We start from the raw sequence: 17,535 nt of genomic DNA, 5'->3' as shown, positions 1-17,535 counted from the left end.
TTACTACTATGAAGGGGGCACAGAGGGCACTACTAATGTAAAGGGGGCACAATGAGCATTTCTACTATGGAGGGGGCACAGAGCCAGAGGGCATTACTACAATGAAGGGGGCACAGAGGGCATTATTACTATGAAGGGGCGACAGTGGGCATTATTACTGTGAAGGGGGCACAATAGGTATTCCTTCTATGGAGGGGGCACAGAGGGCATTACTAGCACAGTGGGCATTACTACTATTAAGTGCGCACAATGGGCATTATTACTGTGAAGGGGTCACAATGGGAATTATTACTATGAATGCGGCACAGTTGGCATTATTACTATAAAGGGGGCAAAATGGGGATTATTACTATGAAGGGGACACACTCGGGATAATAACTATGAAGGGGGCACAATGGGGATTATTACTGTGAAGGGGCAGAATGAGGATTATTACTATGAATGCGGCACAGTGGGCATTATTACTATTAAGGGGACACAATGGGGATTATTACTGTGAAGGGGACACAATGGGGATTATTACTGTGAAGGGGGCAGAATGGGGATTATTACTATTAAGGGGACACAATGGGGATTATTACTGTGAAGGGGACACAATGGGGATTATTACTGTGAAGGGGGCAGAATGGGGATTATTACTATGAAGGGGGCACAATGGGGATTATTACTGTGAAGGGGCAGAATCAGGATTATTACTATGAAGGGGGCACAATGGGGATTATTACTGTGAAGGGGGCAGAATCGGGATTATTACTATGAAGGGGGCACAATGGGGATTATTACTGTGAAAGGGGCACAATGGGGATTATTACTGTGAGGGGGCACACATCTGTACAAAACTACTGTGAAGGTTGTACAATCAGGGCAATACTACTGTGAGGGGGTACCATTTTACCATAAAGTAATGGGTGGTGGTGCCAAAGAAATTACCCGCCTCGGGTACACCCTTAGCATGCCACTGAAAAACTTCAGAATTTTTTAGAGGTTAAGTGCAGACAGGACTTCTGTATGATTAAAGAGAAACTAGCTTCCATTACTACAGATTGTCATGACTGGTTCTTGGAGATTTGAATTCCTTGGTTGGATTATTCCCTCGTGAATCACTCCCACAGATCCCAGCTCTCTATAGAAGAGCCCGCCTGTCATGACTCATGTGGATACCAGTCTGAGCTTTACTGCTTGCTGTTCTCTGTATTATTCCCTATGCTTACTCCTCCAATTTCTTTAGTTGACGGCCACATATTAGTGTACGGTATCCATGCCTATATCAATCTTATTTGCTGTGTCTGCCGGCCTGTGAGAGACCCTCCCAGCCCCCATTCCTCCGTGGTTTATCATTTGTCTGTCTCCCTTGTTTGTTCCGTATGTTATTTAACTCCTAAGGCTGGGTTCAGACCTGAGCGTCCTGACCTGAGCGCTGTGTATGCGCGATTCTCTGGCGTCTCACATAAGCGTCTCCGGTAGTATGCGAACGCCCATTGTCACGCGTTCCCGGAAGTCTATGTACGGGAACGCGCGACAAGACGCCCCAAAGAAGCTCCTGAGCTTCTTGGGGCGTCGGGCGTTTTACAGCGCGATCGTACGCGCTGTAAAACGCCCAGGTGAGAACCATGCCGATAGGGAAGCATTGGTTTCTCCTTGTTGAGCGTTTTACAGCGCGTAGGTACGCGCTGTAAAACGCTCAGATCTGAACCCAGCCTAACACTTTCCCTGTTTGATGTGAAGGCCTCATTTACAAGACAGTGTAGTGAATACTACCACTATATATTGCTGATGCTTCTGTGTAAAATCCTCTTCTATATGCACTTGGCGTTCCAGGCTTCTCTCATTTATTTATTTTTTTGCATTCACCCTCTTTATTCTCTACAACGTTGGCTTTTACAATTTTATCAACATTACAAAATGTTGAAAAACCTTTAATAAAAAAGTGTTTGAAGACAAACTAAAAAATGAAAAAAGAATAATAATAAAAAGGCCACCACGCGCTGCGCCGCAGCTTTGAGCCCTGACCCTAGTGACTATAATCCATACATCCCCTAAACGGTCCAAAATGACCGTTATGGAAAGAGGACATAACAAAAAATATGCATGTTGTGCTATTAACAAAAAATAAATAAATAAAAGGGAAAAACAGACCATTAGATCCTTTTTACATCTTCCTGGTTATAAACAAAAATTAAACAAAATGCTAAAATAATAATGACATAAAATAAAGCCTCATGTGTCACAGTAAAAAAAGGCGCAAAAAATGATTTACATAGCTGGGGAAAAAAGTCATGGCTCTCAAAGACACATGTATTAAAAAAAAAATATAATACATAAAATACACCTAGTCAGGAAGGGGGGTAAATGGCCCAGTCTTGAACTGGTTAATCAAAACTACTTATTGTCACAGTAAAACAATGGCTGCAAAAGTCTTCAGACCCTTTCCTGTTTGCTAGCAATGATGATCAAAGGTGGGGCGTCACCTTAATGTGTTCACCATCTACTTTTCTACCTGTTTACCTCATTAAAAAGCATTTAGCTTAGGGTTTTGTATGTGACTCTGCTGCATCTGTACATGTTTCTGTAGTCATTACTGTGTTCGGCAGACAAAAATTCTCAGGAGGAGCCTCAAGGTCAGAGGAGTGAAAAAGAAGCCGAGCACAGAAGCTCCCCACTGATCTCCCCAACATCACAGCCGCGCTTTCATCCTCCTTCGCTTTCATACACTGCATAAACCCTGCTAACTAGACAGGGCCATTAAAGAGAGGATATAATGTCGCACAGACAGATGCAGTGAGGGGCGGTATACAGACCTCGTTCAAATCTTCTGGTTTGGAAATGGAGGGTTTCTTAAACCGATCAAAGGTCCCAAAGCTGCTGGTGCGCTGCAAGCAGAGAAGACGGGAATTATACAAATGCTAGTAATGCACAGGGAGAAGATCAAGATGTCCACGGCCTTCATCACCCTGAACTAGATTCTTTAATCAATGACCCACCATGTCAGAATCATGCACAAGGCAGAGCGGTTTACATACAGCCGGGGTCAGCAACTTCCAACACTCCGGCTGTTGTAAAGCTGCAACTCCCAGCAGGCACCCTGCTGAATGGAGCATGAGAGCCGCAGTGCCGGAGGGTGCTGATCCCCCGACACAGATCCTGTATGGCGGCACATGGATTCCTTCTGAATTCAATAGGGCGTCAATGTAATATTTTTGGTGGTTTTGTACATAATGACATTACTATTATAGCCTTCATTGGAACGTAACATGATTGCTTATGAAATCGGAGATATACAGCGGAACATTATGGCCCGTACACACACTCCTGCCATCAGGGTGGATTTTACTGTCTGTGGCCTAGTCTAAAAAACGACCTACTATCCAATAGACGGTTTACAGGGCCAGCCTTCGTACATGATTTTTCCATGTATTATTTCATATGTTCTATATTTAAAGGTGTTGTTTACCCCCACGGGCTTTTGGGCAAACCCCCAGCATGGCCGTACCTAGGGAGGGAACCATACTTGCCTGATCCCCACTCCTTCGCTCCCCCGGTGCAGATCTCCGGTCTCCCATGTCAACATTACTATGTCACTTGACCCAGGATAGACATGTCATCACTGAGGCCAGTCATTAGGTGCAGCGGACATATGACCCACATCAAACCAGATGACTCGAGGAAACTGGAGATTTTCAGTGATGGCCTGAGGATAGGTCATCAATAGTAAAAGCCTGGGCAACTCCTTTAATTATTTCATATCTCAACCTTGAGGAGTAGATGCTCTATTATCCTCATTTAAGACAGATTACTTTTTTCAGTCGTGAACCCAGAAAGGAATTCTGGAAGATTGCAGCTCTGAAGCCTGCAGAAATGTGAATGCAGCCTTACAATACAGGCTGTAATTCAGGAACAATTGCAGACCTTAAGGGCGCATTCAGATGACCGCAAATTGCGGATCCACAAAACACAGATGCCGCCCGTGTGCGTTACGCAATTTTCAGAACGGGCGGCCCAGTATAGAAATGCCTATTCTTGTCCGCGATTGGAGTGCTGTCCTCATCTTTTGCCGCCTTTTTGAAATGAATGGGTCTGCACCCAAAATTGCGGAATGGATGCAGACTCGTTCATACGGTCATCTGAATGAGCCCTAAGCATTAGGCTCTGTTCACCTTTGCTTTGGAGGCTCTGGTTGCAGCGCTATTCTTCCCATTCAAACAATAGACATCACTATGGAACCTCAACAGACCCCAGTGTAAGTCAATGGCATCTATTAGAATTCATTGGGATCCGTTTAAAGACACCCCCATATAATTGCTCCAAATGGAAAACCTTGGCACTAGGGATCAGCAGGGATCAGCAACCTTCTGCATCCAGCTGGTGTGAAACTACAACCCCTAGCATACACACTTGCTTGGCTTTTCTCAGAATATTCATAGAGCTAAATGGAGCATGCTGGGAGTTGTCGTTTTACAGCAACTAGAGCAGGCATCCTCAAACTGCCGCCCTCCAGCTGTTGCAAAACTACAACTCCCAGCATGCCCGAACCGCCTACAGGTATCAGCCTACAGCAGGGCATTGTGGGAGTTGTAGTTTTACAACAGCTGGAGGGCTGCAGTTTGAGGATGCCTGCACTAGAGTGTTGGAGGTCGCTGCCCAGTACAGTGTGTGTAAAGAGCCTTAGGTGAACCGTAGTGGACCTGACCCTAGTATATGGTAGCTTTGGCAGTGCGACCAAAGCTGACTTTACTGCAATACTGGACTGTAACATGATGAAAGTGAAGGTGGTGGCAAATTGCCAGAAAACCAGCAGATTTGAATTTATGGTGACGTGCGAGTTACAATACAACCACATTTACACTGATTATGTTGCAGTGTAGCATTGCGACACTGCTGTGTAGTCCTAGCCTTAGGCCCCTTTCACACGGGCGAGAATTCCCCTTTTGAATTGTAAAAAACAACAACTTAAACATAAAATTGGCTGCAGGTAATAAAAAACTGACAGTGCACAATGACCACAATAGTCCTTCAAAAATAAACATTTAGGACACAACAATAGCAAATTATTTCAAAACACAATGCCCAAATAACTAGAGCAACCACTACCACAGTGCCCAAATAATATCACCATTGCCCAAATAGCCTTGTTCTGAGGGGGCAGCGGAGTTTCCCATATGTTGGAGGTCCTAGGGCATTTTATTCTTTTACCTTTTCTTTAATTCAGTTCTGTCAAATATATAGAGGGGAAGTTTTACTCCATTTGTGCCATAAAGATGGCAGCAAAAGGTTTCATTTTTTGAAAAAATTCGGCAACTTTTTTGGCATTGTTATGCAGCTCTAACCGCTGTTGAAAAGTGGGTGGAAAGTGGGCATAGTCCATTATATTAATTTGGCGCACCTGTAAAGGTGCAATCTCACTCCAGTAGAGGGGTGGCACACAAAAACATCTCTTGACAAAAGTGTTAGGCTTAAAGTTGTGCCAGATTTATTGAACATTGTATGAATTATTCCAACACAGACTGAAAGCAAAACAGAACTAAAAAATGTCCTTCATGATAAATCCCCCCCCCCACCACCCCATTGTTTATTGCTATTGGCATTGCTGCTATACTAATGACTATTGTTGAGCGAATCGAAGTTAAAAACAAAATTAATTGGTCACAAAGCTGAATTTTCTCGCATTTCAATTTGTCATGAAATGTAGGTAAATAAACAAACAAAAAAACATACTTACCTCATCCATTTGCTTGCAGGGAGGCCGTCACCGCCATCTTGATTGAAGAGAGCACCGCCACATCTCGCGAGGCATGGTGACATAATCAGTGGTGACGTCAATAAGTCAGTGCTTGCAAGATTTTGCTTGTTTTCTTCAATCAAGATGGCGGCGAGGGCCTCTCCGTGTGCAAATGGATGAGGTAAGTATGTATTTTTTTGTTATTAACCCCTGAAAGGCCTCAATGTGACTGTGAGATGCCGCAATCAGTGTTGAATGAGGCATCTGAGGATTTCAGTGACAGGGAGCGGCACGATCGCCGCTCCCCTTGATTGCACCCACTACATACAATGGAATGTGTTTTGTGAGACAAAGTAATTTGTAACAGATCAAATTTGTTTGTGAACTTCAGCGAAGCAGGCGAATCAAATTTTTGATAACTTCGCTCACCTCTACTTATGACCATCATATACGGTTGTAGGAAAAACTGTGAGCTAGAGATGTGTGAAACGATTGTAATGAACTGGTTTGTCTGATCAGAAGGACTTCTTAACCTCTTAGTGGCTGGTAGCGGCGACTGCGCAGACGCTGCGCTAAAGCTGAACCGGAGCCTCTGCCCTTGCCCTGCTAATCGGAGCAGCAGCACAGGCAGGACATTTTCAGGGACAAGCTAAATGTCCGTCCTTGTCAATCTGGAGGCAGGTGGGCCATTCTTCACCTGCAGGAACAGCCCCTCATAGGTGAAGAAGTCCTGCTGCATTTCTGCATCGACTGCTAATAAAATGTGGTCTGTGGTCCTAACTATAGACCAACAAAATCGAACTGAACCAGTAGTGCAAACTACAGCCATAGCATTTACTACAGGCCCTAGAGGTGGGGAAGGGGGGGGGGGGGGGGACTCAATTAGGTGCAAGAACATTGTAACTCTTTGTGGGGAATATCAATATGGTGACTTTTTGCCATCATGTGGGTTTTCTGATATATGGTGCTATTACCTTTACTTATTCCTACTTACGCTGCTGTTTCAATTTTCATACAGTAGTTTGGGAGGGCCCCATCTTATTTGGCTATAGAGCCCTGTGAATTATAGTTGCGTCCCTAAAAGTAAGTGGACCTCTTATTAACGACTTCTTAAAGAGCTAATTGGAAAAAGATGTTTCAGATATAGGGGTTTTCCAACCAATTTTAAAAAAGTTGCGTGTGTGTATGTGTGTATAAAAGTCCTGCCGTTCCAGCACTGCTCTCATCCCGAATCCCATTCAAAAGACAGCGGCAACCAATCATTGGCCTCAGCGGTCAAGTGCAGTGTTTTTTTTTTGGGTGTAGCAACCACTTTAAGGAGGTGACTAGGGATGAGCGAATCGACTTCGGATGAAACATCCAAAGTCGATTAGCATAAAACTTTGTTTCAATACTGTACGAAGTCTCGCGAGACTTTGCATAATAACTTCAGAAATTGATTTATACTGTAGAAAACCAGTTCCCGAACCGGGGTTCGGTTCCAAAGTAGCACTATCAAATGAGTGGGCCCAGGCGGTAATTCCAAGCATAGCCACTATACAATGTATGGCCCTGTGCCTGGCAAGCTGTGAGGAGGCTGTGGTGCTCACGGAAGTGTCATTGTCTCCTCAAACAGGTGATCGGTGGGGGTGCCGGGTGTCCGACCCTGCTGATCTGATATTGATAATGTATCCCAAGGATAGGTCATCAATAGTAAACACCCCTTTAAAACAAAAAAATAAAATAAAATTCACAGAGAAACCTAATGGACTAGACTACATAAGGCAATACGACACACTGTTATGCCAGATGATCTCATCACTAGATCTGTTAATGTTCATGGAACAAATCCATCAGTAGACGATGCAATCGATGGATAGAAGTCATCAGTGAATCATATGATTTGGTCCCCGGTAATTGTGTGTGACCAGTCCCTGTAAAAGTTCTTAGCATAATATCTACCCTTCAGAATGCACTCCCTACAGTGTTGGCTGGCCCTATTGCGCCCTAGTGTCACCATGCCCTCAATACCATGGGTAGTCCCAAACATGGTTCTGCTGATGGCTACACCAGCATCATCAGAGAAACTATTGTAATCAAGGGTTCAAGACATAGCGTAAGGAAATAAAGTGTAGAAGGTCAGTGTTAGGAATAAGCCATGTCAGCTACAAGTCATTGGATTAGAAGGGTCACTTTCCTTTTCTCCAATGTTTACTCAAATTGCTCAATCAAGGACTTAAACGGTGCAGTTTTTAGGGTGTTATTAGTTAAGAGTATTGATATGATAGGTGGTCTGTGGCGATAACACTGGTAAGACTCATATACCCGCAAACAGGACATTGATAGGCGTTGCAGTTATGTGTGTGTGAAACCGCACTGTAAGTGAAGATTGAAGTGCAAATTTTTGTCACACAAGGTGCTATTGCCATGCAGAACACAATGTGTGCCTATGATGCCCACATGAGGGAACGTTCTAGATCCTGTAGCTTATAAATAGAGATGCCCAGGAGGATCCGATGGTTAGTCAGTCAGAGCATGGAGAGTGCGGAGAGAACTGAGAACCACCCTGTAGCAAGAGTGGTGAGTGCAACCAAGACTGCTCCACCTTTCCAAGGACCCCATAGTAAGCCCTTGGGCTACCTCTATGGTACACCATTGCCCAAAGACTGTGAAATAATGCCTTGCAAGCATATGAACCCTAGCAATATATAGGTCTTTGTATTCACTACTTCTAGGGGGTCATTTATCAAACACAAAGGTCCTTTGCTTCGCAATCTGCGACTTGTCCCGACTCACGCTAGGTCTAAATAGTGGGCATGGCGTGGGCTCGGAAGCTGTCTTACTTTTAGAAGTGGCGGGGGATTCTTCGAAGTTATGTAGAGGAAGGCGCCTCCAGGTATAAAGACCGGTGCCTAAAACTCCGGTCTTAATAAATGTGCCCCCCTAGTCTTTATTTTAACATCTATAGTTATGAAAAACTAGACATAGCAACAAGTACACTTTAGCACCCTTACCCCACAAAGACAATATGTTCCCAAGCGTGCCCAGCATACTATGGGCTCGTGTGGTTGTCACCTATTAAACTGTGTCGTCAGTCCTGCGTTGTGTATCATGCATTGCGCATTTCATTCAATGACAGAGTTGCCCTTTAAATAATTTTTTAAGTAGTCGAAACCTATGGAGGGTATTCGTTTTGTTTTCAGAGATGTCAGATTCCCCAGCCCTCGCCAGACCTGGAGGGGCATCAAGTCTGAGTGCCAGTGAGGTTTAGAGATGACACACTGATGCAGAGAGGGGCTAAGCTTCGCTCATTATCTGTACCACTGTCAGACCGCCTTCAAATCTCTATTCCTAAAAAAGACAGAAGTGGCTTTTGATGTGTCAGCAAGCTATCATACTTGGCAAACATCTCAAGACACTGGGTGAAAAAAAAAAAAAAGAAGTAAAAAAACCAGAAAGCTGCCTGTTGTGGGATTAGGATCTCAGCACACCCTTATTTTGCAGCCTGCTCTGTTCTAACAGCAGAGCTCTCCATATCAGAGGTCTAGAACAAAGTAAAAAAGGCCACCACCAGATTAGTGTATTTGATGTATCACTTTGATTCATCTAGTAATGATCAGAGCAGAACACAGCCCTTGGCGCTGTTTTGTTTCTGCAAGCCTCCCTCCAGCTACGTCCTGCCATTAATTCACTGGCATGTGCCAACTCAGCATATCAAGGTCATTCCTGTCTTTCAAGGGGAACCTTTGGAGACATAATAAAACTGACAGAAAGTTCTTTTTTTCCCCGCATGCTTTATGTTTTCTGAGTTCAACAGTAGCAGTTAATATCTGGAAGCTTATAGACTTTGTGATCCTGACGCTTCAAGAGTTTTTTTTTTTTACACTTTTTAGATGATATATTTTTTGAAGATAAAACAGTGGCAGATTTATGCATTGTTACTAGGAAATATGTAATCTGCAATAAGTTGCAAGTTGATGTCTTTTTCCACAATGCCACTTTGCTTCCCTTGCAGATTGATGTTACTAAGTTGTTTACTTGTATATTTTTGCTTTTTTTAGTCATTGCCCAATACCAGTTATCAAGCAATCTGCATACTGTATATTAAAACTGATATAGTGTTTTATAGAATAAAATATGATATAAAAGCCCCGTCGACGTTCTGCCTTAGCGGTATGCAGCATCGTAATGAGGTTCCTTGGCCCCACTAGAGAAAACTATGCCATCATTCATCTATACAGCACATGTGCAAGTCATCTCTGGTTTTCGGCTGGACTCTGGTTTTATTCTGTTGGGCTAAACAAACTCTGGCTAAAATCCACACCACTACCAGACTACGCTGGGCTTGTTTCTTCCCCTGAGGAAGCTGTGTAGAGAAACGTATGTCGGGGTGGAGGCATACTGGTCTGTATTTATGATCATGTTGGGCTATGCTGTGTGTTTGTAACATGTGATTCCACTACTGGTCTTTACATAATATTGCTGCACTTGCCGTTTACTATCTTGGGACATATACAGTTTATATTAGCTATTTGGTGTTACACTTTGCACTTTATATTTATTCTGTGTATCCATAAGATTACATGACCTGTTTCTCAAACATAACGTATCTATTTGGCGCCACCCACTGTACATGTACGCCGCCTGTAACATCTGCAGCGGGTGTCAGGTGCATGTTACAGCTACTACAGCTGGGATCAGAAGTAACTCCAATCCCAGCCCTAGATGTCCATGGTTAATAGTAACTGCAGCAACTAGACAAATTTAGAGATTGGCCTGTGTCTCCCCATCGGAACACCCATGACACGGGATGTCAACAAGCTTTCATGGCAGCTTTATGCTCCTGTTATAAATTTGGTAGTTTCGTAATCTTACAGTATATAAATAATACACTTAACACACATATCACACTATGAATGTTGTAAAAACTAGAGTGTGAAAAAAAAAGATTGTGTTGTTGCTGTCTTTTTCTGTGCCCTTCCAAAAAATTTATAAAAATACATACCCGGTGTGTATATATATATATATATATATATAGCTATGTCAAAATATGTCTACGCTAAAGGTAAATGTACTGATCTGTCTTGGAATGCAGTAATGCAAAAATCCCTGTGTCCTCAATGGACAAAATAGCTGCACCTATGTTTGTTTCATGTGTAGTAAAATAATATAATATGACTATCCAATAAATAGTAGTGGCATCACTAGACTAGCACACTACATACTATTGCCAATAAACTCATTTCCACATTGAGAAATATTCTGATTTAGCATTGCCACATAGAATTGCCAAATAACACATTACACACTCTTGTCTGTACTACTTGTGGTCCCTATGTAGTAGTGGCCTAAGAAATGCTGTGCTCGGATATATATATACAGTAAGGAACAGAAGAATTTTAACACCCTGCGATTTTGCAAGTTCTCCTGCTTAGAAATCGTGGAGGGGTCTGAAATTCACATTGTAGGTGCATTCCCACTCTGAGAGACATAATAAAAAAAAAAATATTCAGGAAATCACATTGTATGATTTTTAAAGAATTTATTAGTCTTCCACTGCTGGACATAAGTATTTGAACACCTGAGAAACAGCAAGAATTTTGTCTCTCAATGACCTGTTACTGTGCCTTTTAAAAAGTCCACCTCTACTCCACTCATTAATCTAACTTAGTAGCACCTGTCGGAGCTCTTTAAAGACCCCTTGTCCACCCCACAGTCAGTCAGACGCCAACTACTACCATGGGCAAGACCAAAGAGCTGTCAAAAGACACCAAAGACAAAATTGTGGACCTCCACAAGGCTGGAAAGGGCTACAGGGCAATTGCCAAGCAACTTGGTGAAAATAGATCAACTGTTGGAGCAATTGTTAGAAAATGGAAGAGGCTAAAGACGACTGTCAGTCTCCCTCGGACTGGGGCTCCATGCAAGATCTCACCTTGTGGGGTATTACTGATGATAAGAAAGGTGAGGAATCAGCCCAGAACTACAAGGGAGGAGATGGTCAATGACATGAAGAGAGCTGGGACCACAATTTCAAAGGTCACTATCGGTAGAACACTACGCCGTCATGGTTTCAAATCATGCATTGCATGAAAGGTTCCCCTGCTCAAGTCATCACATGTCCAGGCCCGTCTGAAGTTTGCCAATGACCATCTGGATGATTCAGAGGAGGCATGGGATAAAGTCATGTGGTCAGATGAGACCAAAGTAGAACTTTTTGGTCTAAACTTCACTCGTCGTGTTTGGAGGAAAAAGAAGGATGAGTGGCATCACAAGAACACCATCCCTACGGTGAAGCATGGGGGTGGTAACATCTTGCTTTGGGGGTGCTTTTCTGCGAAGTGGACAGGACAGATTTTACCCCTATAACCTAAGCATATGCTCATGTCCGGACTAATAAGAAGAATCCTAAGCTGGCCTTATTAAACCTCACTGTGGCTCTATTTTCCCCAAAAACAGGTTTTTGTAACCTGTCAATCACTTACTTAAGGTGCCCAAGGGGAGGTCCGTTAATATAGCGTGCCCGGCCGCACCCCTCGATGTCCGGTGCCCAGCGCCGCCTTCCCTGTCTTCAGCGCCGCCTTCTACAGCTCAGCTCCACCTCCGCAATCCTCCCCGTCCCTCTGCCAGATCCCGCGCCATCAGGCCGGCGCATGCGCACTTTACTCAACAAAGCCACTGCCAGGAGTCTGCACGGGCGCATCAGGCTGAGCCTAGTGTGCAGGCGCAGGATCTGACAGAGGGACAGGGAGGATTGCGGAGGCAGCGATGAGCTGTAGAAGGCTGTGCTGAGCTGTAGAAGGCAGCGCTGGGCACCGGGCGGCGAGGGGTGCGGCCGGGCACCCTGTATTAACGGATATTCCCTTGGGCACCTTAAGTATGTGATTGACAGGTTATAAAAACCTGTTTTTTGGGCAAATAGAGCCACAGTGAGGTTTAATAAGGCCAGCCTAGGATTCGTCTTATTAGTCCGGACATGAGCATATGCTTAGGTTATAGGGATAAAATCGAATGACAGAATCCCTTTAAGGAGAGGATGAATGGAGCCATTTATTGTGAGATTTTCAGTAACAACCTCCTTCCCTCAGTCAGAGCATTGAAGATGGGTTGTGGCTGGGTCTTCCAACATGACAACGACCCGAAGCACACAGCCAGGATAACCAAGGAGTTGCTCCGTAAGAAGCATATCAAGGTTCTGGAGTGACCTAGCCAGTCTCAAGACCTAAATCCAATAGAACATTTTTGGAGGGAGCTGAAACTCCATGTTGCTCAGCGACAGCCCTGAAACCTGACAGATCTAGAGGAGATCTGTGTGGAGGAGTGGGCCAAAATCCCTGTTGCAATGTGTGCAAACCTGGTCAAGAACGTCAGGAAACATTTGACCTCTGTAATTGCAAACAAAGGCTTCTGTACAAAATATTAACACTTATTTTCTCAGGAGTTCAAATACTTATGTTCAGCAGTGCAAGACAAATACATTCTTAAAAAATCATACAATGTGATTTCCTGTTTTTTTTTAATTTTTTTTATTCTGTCTCTCAGAGTGGGAATGCACCTACAATGTGAACTTCAGACCCCTCCACGATTTCTAAGTGGGAGAACTTGCAAAATTGCAGGGTGTTCAAATACTTCTGTTCCTCACTGTATACAGTTGCGAGAAAAAGTATGTGAACCCTTTGGAATGATACGGATTTTTGCACAAATTGGTCATAAATTGTAATCTGATCTTCATCTAAGTCACAACAATAGACAATCACAGTCTGCTTAAACTAATAACACACAAATAATTAAATGTCACCATGTTTTTATTGAACACACCATGTAAACACTCAGAGTGTAGGTGGAAAAAGTATGTGAACTCCTAGACTAATGACATCTCCAAGAGCTAATTGGAGTGAGGTGTCCGCCAACTGGAGTCCAATCAATGAGATGAGATTGGAGGTGTTGGTTACAGCTGCTCTGCCCTATAAAAAACACACACCAGTTCTGGGTTTGCTTTTCACAAGAAGCATTGCCTGATGTGAATGATGCCTCGCACAAAAGAGCTCTCAGAAGACCTACGATTAAGAATTATTGACTTGCATAAAGCTGGAAAGGGTTATAAAAGTATCTCCAAAAGTCTTGCTGTTGATCAGTCCACGGTAAGACAAATTGTCTATAAATGGAGAAAGTTCAGCACTGCTGCTACTCTCCCTAGGAGTGGCCGTCCTGTAAAGATGACTGCAAGAGCACAGCGCAGACTGCTCAATGAGGTGAAGAATCATCCTAGAGTGTCAGCTAAAGACTTACACACGTCTCTGGTATATGCTAACATCCCTGTTGGCAAATCTACGATACATAAAACACTAAACAAGATTGGATTTCATGGGAGGATACCACAGAGGAAGCCACTGCTGTCCAAAAAAACATTGCTTCACGTTTACAGTTTGCACAAGAGCACCTGGATGTTCCACAGCAGTACTGGCAAAATATTCTGTGGACAGATGAAACCAAAGTTTAGTTGTTTGGAAGAAACACACAACATTATGTGTGGAGAAAAAGAGGCACAGCACACCAACATCAAAACCTCATCCCAACTGTGAAGTATGGTGGTGGGGGCATCATGGGTTGGGGCTGCTTTGCTGTGTCAGGGCCTGGACGGATTGCTATCATCAAAGGAAAAATGAATTCCCAAGTTTATCAAGACATTTTGCAGGAGAACTTAAGGCCATCTGTCCACCAGCTGAAGCTCAACAGAAGATGGGTGTTGCAACAGGACAACGACCCAAAGCATAGAAGTAAATGAACAACAGAATGGCTTAAACAGAAGAAAATACGCCTTCTGGAGTGGCCCAGTCAGAGTCCTGACCTCAACCTGATTGAGATGCTGTGGCATGACCTCAAGAAAGCGATTCACACCAGACATCCCAAGAATATTGCTGAACTGAAACAGTTCTGTAAAGAGGAACGGTCAAGAATTACTCCTGACCGTGGTGCACGTCTGATCTGCAACTACAGGGAACGTTTGGTTGAAGTTATTGCTGCCAAAGGAGGTTTAACCAGTTATTAAATCCAAGGGTTCACAAACTTTATCCACCTGCACTGTGAATGTTTACATGGTGTGTTCAATAAAAACATGGTAACATTTAATTCTTTGTGTGTTATTAGTTTAAAGGGAACCTGTCACCCAAAAATCGCCTATTAAGCTGTTTACAGTACCTTATAGTGCTGTATAGTCGTTTCCTGATGCACTTTTTGTTAGTTTTGCAGCATGTATGCTCAGTCAGAAATCGATGTTATATTCAGCTGCTGCCCCGTGCTTCAAGTCAGGCTTGAAGTCACGGGGGCAGCGGCCTCGGCGTCTTACATGGCCCTCTCCCCGCCCCCTGCCTCTGTGACTGACAGCCGAAATCCGATTCCGGGACCGCGCTCAACGGCCGCATGCGCAGTAAAGGGCGGCAGGAGCGCGGTCCCGGCTGCCGCGCGTACTACGCGCCGTCTTACTTTCGCCGCACTGCGCATGCGCCCGACATCCTGTATCAAACGCGCCCGCGCCCGGCATCTGGGCGCGGGCGCGTTTGATACAGGATGTCGGGCGCATGCGCAGTGCGGCGAAAGTAAGACGGCGCGTAGTACGCGCGGCAGCCGGGACCGCGCTCCTGCCGCCCTTTACTGCGCATGCGGCCGTTGAGCGCGGTCCCGGAATCGGATTTCGGCTGTCAGTCACAGAGGCAGGGGGCGGGGAGAGGGCCATGTAAGACGCCGAGGCCGCTGCCCCCGTGACTTCAAGCCTGACTTGAAGCACGGGGCAGCAGCTGAATATAACATCGATTTCTGACTGAGCATACATGCTGCAAAACTAACAAAAAGTGCATCAGGAAACTACTATACAGCACTATAAGGTACTGTAAACAGCTTAATAGGCGATTTTTGGGTGACAGGTTCCCTTTAAGCAGACTGTGATTGTCTATTGTTGTGACTTAGATGAAGATCAGATCACATTTTATGACCAATTTGTGCAGAAATCCATATCATTCCAAAGGGTTCACATACTTTTTCTTGCAACTGTGTGTGTGTATATATATATATATATATATATATATATATATATATATATATATATATATATATAATATATATAATAAAATCATGGCTCCCTATGTCAGTATCTGAACTATAAACCTTTTCTCACGCTATGATCACTAGGGTGTTTCAGGTGCTGAAACTCCCATTAATCGACAAAATAATGGGGCAGAAGCTGAGCGCTTCCTTTTTAGTTTAGCTTTTTTTCAGGTGTTAGCCAAAACTGTTAAACAAACTATGTACAGATGCAGCAGTGCTGAGTTTTCACAATAATATTGGTTTGTCATGGAGGACAACACGTGATGTGACATCATAGGTGATCTATGGCTTTACCACACTTAGCGTCTCACATAGGCGGATTGCATAAGTGCGCACGTTTTACAAATAATGCACTTAAACTGAGATGTTCCTAGAATGGGTTTTAATGGAAAACTGCACCACAAGAGTGCAACACATTGTGCACATAGGACTTAGGGCTCACAAACACATTTTTCTTTTCAATGGGGCTTAAAAAAAGGGAAATGACTCAGTTTGCATTCCGTGTCTGTATGTCTGCATGTATGTTCCACAAAAAAAAAATAGTACATGTTCTATTCTTGTCCGTTTTGCAGACAAGGAGAGGCATTGTTACAGTGGATCCGCAAAAAAGACACCATCATCCGTTTATTTTATTTTTTGCGGATCTGTGTTTTGCAGACAAAATACATACGGTCGTGTGCATGAGCCCTAATCCCGAGCAAAGTGGTCAAACTCGGCAAAACCGCTTCATATGAACATAATATAAAAATCAACACAACACAATCGGGCAGATTTATCAAAACCGGTGCAAGAGACACTTGAAGCAGTTCCTTACAGCGACCGATCAGATTCCAGCCCCGATGGAGAATGAAACCTGCTCAAATTTGAATTTTTTGCGCATTTTGACAAATCTTCCCAAATTCTGTTAACATACGTCACCTGTGCTTTTTACATAGGACTGCAAGTTAACCGTATGATAACAGAGTTATGGCTAAGTACCAAGCATCAAACACAAACTAAAGTGATGTTACAAATTCAGCACTGCTGCATCTCTGATTTACTAAAAAAATATGTCCACTTGGTCTTACCTTCGGCTTTTGGGTTTTCTCTTTGTCTGAGACATTTGAGGGCTTTCTCCTTAGCATTGTGTGTGAAACAGGTACGAGCTACGGAGAGAATGCGTATCTAGCTGGCCGTTACCTCAAGTTCCTCAAGTCAGAGGATGTGACACCACAGCGACCACGCCGTACAAGCAGATGTTTTGCAATGTGCACTCTTCCTGTCAGCCTGATAATCCCTTCATGAAAACCGTTACATTTCAGTGTAATTAACAAGATTCTTAGTTATTTCTTACCACAATATACAATTTTATGTCTGGGGTTACCCTAAGTTCACACCTGAGCGTTTTACAGCGCGTTCAAACGCGCTGTAAAACGCTCAACACGTGAAAACCAATGCTTCCCTATGGCCCTGGTTCACACTTGAGCGTTTTACAGCGCGTTGGAACGCGCTGTAAAACGCCCGACGCATAAACAAGTTCTTGAGCTTTTTTTTGGGCGTTTGTCGCGCGTTTTGGCCATAGACTCATTGGACAACACTGCAGTCAATCACACAAACGCGCGTCAAACGCGCGTTTACTATTGCAAAAACCGTGCATAAAAATGCGCGACAAATACGCGCGTAAAACGCGCGTCTCAGAAACGCTCAGGTGTGAACCCAGGGTTAGTGTGACATAATGCCCGGGGCGGGCGGTTAAATAC

At 43.9% G+C, this 17,535-nt stretch overlaps 1 protein-coding gene across 2 annotated transcripts in view; it reads right to left on the bottom strand.

Moving 5' to 3' along the window:
• SAMSN1 (SAM domain, SH3 domain and nuclear localization signals 1) overlaps positions 1-16,998 on the bottom strand; it is a 45,175-nt gene extending 28,177 nt beyond the window's left edge. Inside the window, exons 1-2 of one of the 2 annotated variants that reach the window (XM_044284540.1) lie at positions 16,864-16,998; positions 2,799-2,870 (exon numbers count right to left, since the gene is read on the bottom strand). In XM_044284540.1, coding sequence (XP_044140475.1) covers positions 2,799-2,870; positions 16,864-16,920 — 129 coding nt within the window. In that variant the 5' untranslated portion in view covers positions 16,921-16,998. The remainder of the gene's footprint in view (positions 1-2,798; positions 2,871-16,863) is intronic. The other variant, XM_044284541.1, reaches the window with a different exon arrangement.
• Between the last annotated feature and the right edge of the window lie 537 nt (positions 16,999-17,535).

This window comes from Bufo gargarizans, chromosome 3, assembly GCF_014858855.1.
Source record: "Bufo gargarizans isolate SCDJY-AF-19 chromosome 3, ASM1485885v1, whole genome shotgun sequence".
Lineage (NCBI taxonomy): Eukaryota > Metazoa > Chordata > Amphibia > Anura > Bufonidae > Bufo > Bufo gargarizans.
The sequence above is the reverse complement of the archived record's forward strand: the minus strand, read 5'-3'. Positions and strand labels throughout refer to the sequence as shown.